At 61.0% G+C, this 11,740-nt stretch overlaps 1 protein-coding gene across 1 annotated transcript in view; it reads left to right on the forward strand.

Annotated features, from left to right (window-relative positions):
- The window catches only part of LOC144951908 (zinc finger protein aebp2-like), a 23,981-nt gene extending 12,461 nt beyond the window's left edge, over positions 1 to 11,520 (forward strand). Inside the window, exons 7-9 of the mRNA XM_078882252.1 lie at positions 1,286 to 1,353; positions 8,402 to 8,515; positions 10,597 to 11,520. Coding sequence (XP_078738378.1) covers positions 1,286 to 1,353; positions 8,402 to 8,515; positions 10,597 to 10,630 — 216 coding nt within the window. The 3' untranslated portion in view covers positions 10,631 to 11,520. The remainder of the gene's footprint in view (positions 1 to 1,285; positions 1,354 to 8,401; positions 8,516 to 10,596) is intronic.
- The last annotated feature ends 220 nt before the right edge of the window (positions 11,521 to 11,740 follow it).

The following is an 11,740-nucleotide window of genomic DNA, read 5'->3' on the forward strand; positions in this document are numbered from 1 at the left end:
TGTGTGTGTCTGTGTGTGTGTGACTGTGTGTGTGTGTCTGTGTGTGTGTGACTGTGTGTGTGTCTGTGTGTGTGTGTGACTGTGTGTGTGTGACTGTCTGTGTGTGTGTGTCTGTGTGTGTGTGTCTGTGTGTGTGTGACTGTGTGTGTGTGACTGTGTGTGTGTGACTGTGTGTGTGACTGTGTGTGACTGTGTGTGTGTCTGTGTGTGTGACTGTGTGTGTGTGACTGTGTGTGTGACTGTGTGTGTCTGTGTGTGACTGTGTGTTTGTGTCTGTGTGTGTGACTGTGTGTGTGTGTCTGTGTGTGTGTGACTGTGTGTTTGTGTCTGTGTGTGTGTGACTGTGTGTGTGTGACTGTGTGTGTGACTGTGTGTTTGTGTCTGTGTGTTTGTGTCTGTGTGTGTGTGACTGTGTGTTTGTGTCTGTGTGTGTGTGACTGTGTGTTTGTGTCTGTGTGTGTGTGACTGTGTGTTTGTGTCTGTGTGTGTGTGACTGTGTGTTTGTGTCTGTGTGTGTGTGACTGTGTGTGTGTGTCTGTGTGTGTGTGACTGTGTGTTTGTGTCTGTGTGTGTGTGACTGTGTGTGTGACTGTGTGTGTGTGGGGAGTGGTGGTGCAGCGGTTAGCCCGCTGTACTAACAACCTGCCGACCCGGGTTCGATTCCCACTCACGGCCAACGCCAGTGACGATTATAATCGATTATAATCATCACCGGTCCTCCCCTAGGTTGACTCAGCTTCAAATGAGCCCTGGTGTGGTGTGTAAACATCGCCACTAGGGAGACAAAGGCGGGCGGGAAGGCGTGGTGCTGGCCACCCACCCCCTCGTGTGCCTCACCGACCTTCATAGGTGCTTGCTAACAGCACTTGCCCCAACAGTCTGTTCAGGCTACACGGGGGATCTTTGTCTTTGTGTACGTCTCTGTCTGTACACGTATCTGCTCGTGTGTGTGTGTGTGTCTACGCATTGTGTGTGTGTGTGTGTCTACGCGTTGTGTGTGTGTGTCTACGCGTTGTGTGTGCGTGTCTACGCGTTGTGTGTGCGTGTCTACGCATTGTGTGTGTGTGTGTCTACGCATTGTGTGTGTGTGTGTGTCTACGCATTGTGTGTGTGTCTACGCATTGTGTGTGTGTGTGTGTGTCTACGCGTTGTGTGCGTGTGTCTGCGTGTGCATTGGTCCGCGTGCGTGTCTGTGTGCGTGCGTCTGCCTCGCTAACAGCTCTTGCCCCTACATTCTGTTAAGGCTACACGGGGGATCTTTGCCTTTGCGCTTGCGAGCGAGCAGGTGGTGGCGCGCAGGAAGGACGAGACGGGCAAGGTGAAGGTGCTGCTGCACTGGACCCCCGAGGACATGTGAGCCTGAAGCACACACGCGCGTGTGCATGGGTACACACGCACACACACACGCGCGTGCATGGGTACACACGCACACACACACGCGTGTGTGCATGTGAGCCTGAAGCACACACGCGCGTGTGCATGGGTACACACGCACACACACACGCGCGTGCATGGGTACACACGCACACACACACGCGTGTGTGCATGTGAGCCTGAAGCACACACGCGCGTGTGCATGGGTACACACGCACACACACACGCGCGTGCATGGGTACACACGCACACACACGCGTGTGCATGGGTACACACGCACACACACACGCGCGTGTGCATGGGTACACACACACACACGCGCGTGTGCATGGGTACACACACGCACACACACGCGCGTGCATGGGTACACACGCACACACACGCACGCGTGCATGGGTACACACACGCACACACGCGCGTGTGCATGGGTACACACACGCACACACACGCGCGTGCATGGGTACACACACACACACACGCACGCGTGCATGGGTACACACACGCACACACACGCGTGTGCATGGGTACACACACACACACACGCGCGTGTGCATGGGTACACACACGCACACACACGCGTGTGCATGGGTACACACACACACACGCGCGTGTGCATGGGTACACACACACACACACGCGCGTGTGCATGGGTACACACACGCACACACACGCGTGTGCATGGGTACACACACACACACGCGCGTGTGCATGGGTACACACACACACACACGCGCGTGTGCATGGGTACACACACACACACACACGCGCGTGCATGGGTACACACGCACACGCGCGCGTGCATGGGTACACACACACACGCGTGTGTGCATGGGTACACACACACACGCGTGTGTGCATGGGTACACACACGCACACACACGCGTGTGCATGGGTACACACACACACGCGCGCGTGCATGGGTACACACACACACGCGTGTGTGCATGGGTACACACACGCACACACACGCGTGTGCATGGGTACACACGCACACACACGCGCGTGCATGGGTACACACACACACACACGCACGCGTGCATGGGTACACACGCACACACACGCACGCGTGCATGGGTACACACACACACACACGCACGCGTGCATGGGTACACACACGCACACACGCGCGCGTGCATGGGTACACACACACACACACACGCACGCGTGCATGGGTACACACACACACACACGCGCGTGTGCATGGGTACACACACACACACACGCGCGTGTGCATGGGTACACACACACACACACGCGCGTGTGCATGGGTACACACACACACACACACGCACGCGTGCATGGGTACACACACACACACACGCGCGTGCATGGGTACACACACACACACACGCGCGTGTGCATGGGTACACACACACACGCGCGCGTGTGCATGGGTACACACACGCACACACACGCGTGTGCATGGGTACACACACACACGCGCGCGTGCATGGGTACACACACACACGCGTGTGTGCATGGGTACACACACACACACACGCGCGTGCATGGGTACACACACACACACACGCGCGTGTGCATGGGTACACACACACACACGCGCGCGTGCATGGGTACACACACACACACACACGCGCGTGCATGGGTACACACACACACACACACGCGCGTGCATGGGTACACACACACACACGCGCGTGTGCATGGGTACACACACACACACGCGCGTGTGCATGGGTACACACACACACACACACGCGCGTGCATGGGTACACACACACACACACGCGCGTGCATGGGTACACACACACACACGCGCGTGTGCATGGGTACACACACACACACACGCGCGTGCATGGGTACACACACACACACACGCGCGTGTGCATGGGTACACACACACACACACGCGCGTGCATGGGTACACACACACACACACGCGCGTGCATGGGTACACACACACACACACGCGCGCGTGCATGGGTACACACACACACGCGCGTGCATGGGTACACACACACACACGCGCGTGCATGGGTACACACACACACACGCGCGCGTGCATGGGTACACACACACACGCGCGTGCATGGGTACACACACACACACGCGCGTGCATGGGTACACACACACACACGCGCGTGCATGGGTACACACACACGCGTGTGTGCATGGGTACACACACACACACACGCGCGTGCATGGGTACACACACACGCGCGTGTGCATGGGTACACACACACACACACGCGCGTGCATGGGTACACACACACACACACGCGCGCGTGCATGGGTACACACACACGCGCGTGCATGGGTACACACACACACACGCGCGTGCATGGGTACACACACACACACGCGCGTGCATGGGTACACACACACGCGTGTGTGCATGGGTACACACACACACACACACGCGCGTGCATGGGTACACACACACGCGCGTGCATGGGTACACACACACGCGTGTGTGCATGGGTACACACACACACACACACACGCGCGTGCATGGGTACACACACACGCGCGTGCATGGGTACACACACACGCGCGTGTGCATGGGTACACACACACACACACACACGCGCGTGCATGGGTACACACACACGCGCGTGCATGGGTACACACACACGCGCGTGTGTGCATGGGTACACACACACACACGCGCGTGCATGGGTACACACACACGCGCGTGTGCATGGGTACACACACACGCGCGTGTGCATGGGTACACACACACACACACACACGCGCGTGCATGGGTACACACACACGCGCGTGTGCATGGGTACACACACACGCGCGTGTGCATGGGTACACACACACACACACACACGCGTGTGCATGGGTACACACACACGCGCGTGTGCATGGGTACACACACACGCGCGTGTGCATGGGTACACACACACGCGCGTGTGCATGGGTACACACACACACACACGCGCGCGTGCATGGGTACACACACACACGCGTGTGCATGGGTACACACACACGCGCGTGTGCATGGGTACACACACACACACACGCGTGTGTGCATGGGTACACACACACACGCGTGTGCATGGGTACACACACACGCGCGTGTGCATGGGTACACACACACGCGTGTGCATGTGAGCCACAACTACCAGCACTACTGCCACTGCTACAACCACCACTCCTGCCACCACCACTACAACCACCACTACTGCCACCACCACTACAACCACCACTACAACCACCACCACTACAACCACCACTACTGCCACCACCACTACAACCACCACTACTGCCACCACCACTACAACCACCACTACAACCACCACCACTACAACCACCACTACTGCCACCACCACTACAACCACCACTACTGCCACCACCACTACAACCACCACTACTGCCACCACCACTACAACCACCACTACTGCCACCACCACTACAACCACCACTACTGCCACCACCACTACAACCACCACGACTGCCACCACCACTACAACCACCACTACTGCCACCACCACTACAACCACCACGACTGCCACCGCCATCACCACCATCACCACCAGGACCACCATCACCACCGCCACCACCAGCACCGCCGCCAATTGCACAACCACCATCACGACTGCCACCGCCATCACTACCACCACCACCACCGCCGCCAATTGCACAACCACCACCACTACTACTACCGCCATCACCGCCACCACTCTCACCGTCACCACCGCTACACCACCACCACCACCCCCCCACCCCCACCTCTACTGTCATCACCACCACCACGACCGCCACCACAGCTACACCACCCCCCCCACCTCTACTGTCACCACCACCACCACTACACCACCCCCCCCACCTCTACTGTCACCACCACCACCACTACACCACCCCCCCCACCTCTACTGTCACCACCACCACCACGACCGCCACCCCCCCCCACCTCTACTGTCACCACCACCACCACGACCGCCACCACCACCACACCTCTACTGTCACCACCACCACCACTACACCACCCCCCCCACCTCTACTGTCACCACCACCATCACGACCGCCACCACCACCACACCTCTACTGTCACCACCACCCCCCCCCACCTCTACTGTCACCACCACCCCCCCACTTCTACTGTCACCACCACCACCACGACCGCCACCACCACCACCACCACCCCACCTCTACTGTCACCACCACCACCACGACCGCCACCACCACCACCACCCCCCCACCTCTACTGTCACCACCACCACCACGACCGCCACCACCACCACACCTCTACTGCCACCACCACCACCACCCCCCCCACCTCTACTGTCACCACCACCACCACCACGACCGCCACCACCACCACACCTCTACTGTCACCACCACCACCACCACACCTCCACCACCACACCTCTACTGTCACCACCACCACGACCACCACCACCACCCCTCGTGACGACGGTTGCGTGTCCTGCAGCCGCGCTCGGAGCGAGCGCCGCTGATTAGTCGAGCATTGATTGAGTTAGCGAGGGCTGGCCCGCCCGCCCGCCGGTTCGATGGCGAGTGTCTGCCGGGGCAAAGCCGCGCCAGCGACAGCGCCGGGCCGCGCTGGCAGATGCCGACGGGCAGTTTCCGCGCGGGCGGGCGGGCTGGCAGGTGGGCTGGCGGGCGGGCGGGCTGGCGGGCAGGGCGGTCGCCTTGTCGATTCGCGTGACGGTGGCCGCGGTGCGGGCGAGCGTGAAAGTTGAACGGGAGCTCGCGTTCCGCTACGGTGCGGGGGGGGGGGCACGGTGAGGGGGGGGGGCTGAGCAGGGAGATGGGGGAGCGGGGTGTGTGTGTGTGCGTGTGTGCGTGTGTGCGTGTGTGTGTGAGTGTGTGCGTGTGCGCGTGTGTGTGTGTGCGTGCGTGTGTGCGTGTGTGCGTGCGTGCGTGCGCGTGTGCGCGTGTGTGTGCGTGTGTGTGTGTGTGCACGCTCGGAGAGGCAGAGCCCGTTTCCTGGAACTGGCAATCTAATGAGGCCGTGCGTGCGTGCGTCTGGGGTCGCACGTGCAGGCTCCTGTCTGTGTGCGTGTGTTGCTTGAGTGTGCGTGCGTGTGTGCGTGCGTGGGTGTGTGCGTGCGTGCATGCGAGTGCGCGTGCTAGTGTGCGTGCGTGTGTGCGTGGGTGTGTGCGTGCTAGTGTGTGTGCGTGCGTGCGTGGGTGCGTGTGTGCGAGTGCGTGCCTGGGTGCGTGTGTGCGAGTGCCTGGGTGGGTGGGTGCGTGTGTGTGCGTGTGTTGCTTGAGTGTGCGTGCGTGCGAGTGCGTGCGTGTGTGCGTGTGTGCGTGTGTTGCTTGAGTGTACGTGGGTGTGTGTGTGTGCGTGTGCTAGTGTGTGTGCGTGCGTGGGTGCGTGGGTGCATGCGCGCGTGCTAGTGTTTGTGTGTGCATTAGTGTGTACATGCGTCTGAGCGAGCGAGCTAGTGAGTGCGTGGCGAGTGTGTGTGCGTGAGTGAGTGTGTACATGTGTCTGTGTGCGTATCTGCGTCCCATCAACAGCACTTGCCCCAACAGTGGGTGAAAGGCTACACGGGGCTTATTTCTCTTTGTGTCTGTGCCTGTTTGTATGTCTGTGTGTGCGAGCGTGGGACAGCTTATGTGTGTCTGCGTTGGTATCTGCTTATGTGTGTCTGCCCGCGTATCTGCTAGAGTGTGTGATTGTGTGTCTACGTGTGTGTGTGTGTGGGGAGCGGTGGTGTAGCGGTTAGCGCACTGCGCTATGAACCCGGTGACCCAAGTTCGATTCCCTGTCACGGCCAACACCGGTGACGATTATCTGAACCAGGCCTGGGGCACCCCTAGGTCGACTCAGCCTCAAATCAGCACCTGGCACGGTGTGTAAACATCGCCACTGGGGAGACAAAGGCGGCCGGGCGTGGTGCTGGCCACCCACCCCCTCGTGTGCCTCACCTGCCTTCATAGGTGCTCGCTAACAGCACTTGCCCCAACAGTCTGTTCAGGCTACACGGGGGATCTTTGTCTTTGTGTACGTCTCTGTCTGTACACGTATCTGCTAGTGTGTGTGTGTGTGTCTACGCGTTATCTGCGTGTGCGTGGGTCTGTGTGTGCATTGGTCCGCGTGCGTGTCTCCACGCGAGTGTTTGCGTGTCTGTGTGCGCGCGTCTGCCTGGAGCATGCGTGTGCGCGTGTGTGCGCGTGTGTGCGCGCGTGCGTGCGCGTGTGTGCGTGTGCTCGCTAACAGCACTTGCCCCTACAGTCTGTTAAGGCTATACGGGGGATCTTTGTCTTTGTGTGCGTGTCTGGGGGTGTGGGGGGAAGTAAAGGCTTGACGCTAGCCGGCCGATGTAACCTTCCCAGCGACCGACGTTGGGTTTACTACCCACAATCCCCTCCGGCCTTCCGCGGCCGGAACATCCGAGCGTAGGCTCCCATCGAGCGCGGTCGGCTACGTACGGCGCGAGAGAAGTTCGACGCGCATTTGCGGGGGGTGGGACCTGACCGTAAGGTCACCCCGCCGCGTTTGACCGTAGGGGTCACCGTGGCTCCAGAAAATACAGACGGGCCGAGTTCGAATCCGGGTCCTTGGCTCACGGTGACCTCGGCCAGCGCACGCCCCCCCCCCGTGGGGTCGAGCGAGGTCGCTTGCGGAGGTCGCGGGGTCGCGAGTTCAAACCCTGAAACAGGATCGCGTCGTGGTCTATTATTATTGTTTCTACCTACGTGACTTCACCGAAAGAACCAAACGGTAGCTATTCTTATATTTTGATTCTGGCAAGAGAGGTCCCATATCGAAGCCGCGAGCCGCGAGCTCTCCATGCCCTCGGTAGCAGCGGCATTGTCTTTGCGCCGTTCGACTTTCGACGTGTTGACGTCGCTGTGACGTCGCTGTGACGTGTCGACGCTGTGACGTCGCTGTGACGACGCTGTGACGACGGAGTGACGTCGCTGTGACGACGCTCTGACGTGTTGACGCTGTGACGTCGCCGTGACGTCACTGTGACGTCACTGTGACGACGCTGTGACGTCGCCGTGACGTGTTGACGTCGCCGTGACGACGCCGTGACGTCGCCGTGACGACGCTGTGCCGCGTCTCTCCCCGCAGACTCCCTGACGTGTGGGTGAGCGAGAACGACTCGCTCGAGTTCCGCACCAAACTAGTCCACCTCTCCAAGCTGCCCAAGGACTCCACCTGCTTCCTGGACCCCAACATCTACCGGTGAGCGAGCCTCACCGCCACCACCCTCACCGCCACCCTCACCGCCACCACTCTCACCGCCACCCTCACCGCCACCCTCACCGCCACCCTCACCGCCACCCTCACCGCGACCCTCACCGCCACCCTCACCGCCACCCTCACCGCCACCCTCACCGCCACCCTCACCGCCACCCTCACCGCCACCCTCACCGCCACCCTCACCGCGACCCTCACCGCCACCCTCACCGCCACCCTCACCGCCACCCTCACCGCCACCCTCACCGCCACCCTCACCGCCACCCTCACCGCCACCCTCACCGCCACCCTCACCGCGACCCTCACCGCCACCCTCACCGCCACCCTCACCGCCACCCTCACCGCCACCCTCACCACCACCCTCACCGCGACCCTCACCGCCACCCTCACCACCACCCTCACCGCCACCCTCACCGCCACCCTCACCGCCACCCTCACCGCCACCCTCACCGCCACCCTCACCGCGACCCTCACCGCCACCCTCACCTCCACCCTCACCTCCACCCTCACCGCCACCCTCACCGCCACCCTCACCACCACCCTCACCACCACCACCCTCACCGCGACCCCCGCCCAACACCCTCACCACGACCCTCACCACCACCCTCACCGCCACCCTCACCGCGACCCCCGCCCAACACCCTCACCACCACCCTCACCACGACCCTCACCACGACCCTCACCACCACCCTCACCACCACCCTCACCACCACCCTCACCACCACCCTCACCACCACCCTCACCACCACCCTCACCGCGACCCCCGCCCAACACCGGGGCTCAGCCGGCCGGCACAGACGTCGTGGCGATGCAGGCGGCGGTTTGAGACTCCTGTGTGAGACTCCGTGAGACCAGGTGGAGGAGTCCTGGGTTGAGTGGGTTGGGTGAGTTGGTGAGTTGGTGAGCGAGTGGGTGAGCGAGTGATCGTGTGGGTGGGCGAGTGAGTGAGTGTGTGTGTGAGTGTGTGTGTGTGTTTGAGTATGTGCGTGTGTGAGTGCGTGTGTGTGAATGTGTGTGAGTGAATGTGTGAGGATGTGAGTGAGTGTGTGAGTGTGTGTGTGTGAGTGTGTGTGTGAGTGTGTGTGTGAGTGAGTATGAGTGTGTGTGTGTGAATGTGTGAGTGAATGTGTGAGTGAGTGTGTGAGTGTGTGAATGTGTGGATGTGTGTGAGTGAGTGTGTGAGTGTGTGAATGTGTGGATGTGTGTGAGTGAGTGTGTGGATGTGTGGATGTGTGTGTGAGTGTGTGTGTGAGAATGTGTGTGAGTGCGTGTGTGTGTGAATGTGCGTGTGTGAGTGTGTGAATGTGTGAGTGAATGTGTGAGTGAGTGTGTGAGTGTGTGAATGTGTGGATGTGTGTGAGTGAGTGTGTGAGTGTGTGAATGTGTGGATGTGTGTGAGTGAGTGTGTGGATGTGTGGATGTGTGTGTGAGTGTGTGTGTGAGAATGTGTGTGAGTGCGTGTGTGTGTGAATGTGAGTGTGTGTGTGTGTGAGAATGTGTGTGAGTGCGTGTGTGACGCTACTGGGCAGTTGGAGGCAGTCGCCCTCCAACAACAACGGAGGGCGGAGGAGCGACGCTCACAACAACGAGCGGAGCGCCGGGTGGCTAAAGCACAGCAAGTTGGCACAGTAGGGGGCACAGGTGGTGCATCAGCCAGTCATCTCGGTCATCTCGGTCAGTCGACCCGTGGCACCTGCTGGGTCTGCCCCGTGACCTCCTGCCAGCGGGCGTTCGACACTTCACGTGGCCTCAGGGTGCACATGGCCTGGCACAAGCGTCGTGGTGACGTCACCGCCACTTAGTGGCGAATGGCGGTTGTTGTTGTTGTTGTTGTGTGAATGTGTGTGTGTGTATTAGTATGTAAGTGAGTGTGTGTAAATGTGTGCACATGGCCTGGCACAAGCGTCGTGGTGACGTCACCGCCACTTAGTGGCGAATGAAGGTTGTTGTTGTTGTATGAGTGAGTGAGTAATTTAATCGGCGGGTGAGTGAGTGATTGAATGTTTCTCATCGCTGCTGCTGCTGCCCTCTGCTGCTGCCCTCTGCTGCTGCTGCCCCCTGCTTAGGGCCATGCCACAGAAGCGCTACAAGAGGAAGTAGCGGTGGCCTCGCAGGCTGGACCCGCTCACCACTCGCTCACCACTCGCTCACTCGGACCGCTCACCACTCGCTCACTCAGACTGCTCACCACTCGCTCACTCGGACCGCTCACCGCTCGCTCACCGCTCGCTCACTCCGACCACTCACCACTCGCTCACTCGGACCGCTCACCGCTCGCTCACTCGGACCGCTCACCACTCGCTCACTCAGACCGCTCACCGCTCGCTCACCGCTCACCCACTCCGACCACTCACCACTCGCTCACTCGAACTGCTCACCACTCGCTCACTCCGACCACTCACCACTCGCTCACTCGGACCGCTCACCGCTCGCTCACCGCTCACCCACTCCGACCACTCACCACTCGCTCACTCGAACTGCTCACCACTCGCTCACTTCCGACCACTCACCACTCGCTCACTCGGACCGCTCACCGCTCGCTCACTCGGACCGCTCACCACTCACTCACTCAGACCGCTCACCAATTGAACCGCTCACCACTCGGATCCCTCACCGCTCGCTCACTCGGACCGCTCACCACTCACTGACTCGGACCACTCACCACTCGCTCGGACCGCTCACCACTTGAACCGCTCACCACTCGCTCACTCAGACCGCTCACCACTCGAACCGCCCCCCAATTGAACTGCTCACCACTCGCCCACTCGGACCACTCGCTCACTCGGACCTCGCTTGCCCCTCGCGATGACGGCAAGTCCACCCTAGTCCGCCCTAGTCGACCCGAGTCCACCCGAGACGACAACAAGGGCGGTGTGCCGCCGAGCGCGTCCGTGGGAGAGGGCCCCGCACGCTGCCCGCTCCGGAGAGAGCCTCCGCAAGGGACCACCACCGGCACGGCGTGCCCAGGCGTGGCGGCGGTGGTGGCGGTGGAGGCGGTGGAGGCGGTGGAGGCGGTGGTGGCGGTGGTGGAGGCGGTGGTGGCGGTGGTGGCGGTGGAGGCGGTGGAGGTGGTGGAGGCGGTGGAGGCGGTGGAGGAGGCGGTGGTGGCGGTGGTGGAGGCGGTGGAGGCGGTGGTGGTGGCGGTGGAGGCGGCGGTGGTGGCGGTGGTGGCGGTGGTGGCGGTGGTGGCGGTGGTGACGGTGGTGGCGG

The sequence above is a fragment of the Lampetra fluviatilis genome, chromosome 64, assembly GCF_964198595.1.
Source record: "Lampetra fluviatilis chromosome 64, kcLamFluv1.1, whole genome shotgun sequence".
In the NCBI taxonomy this organism is placed as follows: Eukaryota; Metazoa; Chordata; class Hyperoartia; order Petromyzontiformes; family Petromyzontidae; genus Lampetra; species Lampetra fluviatilis.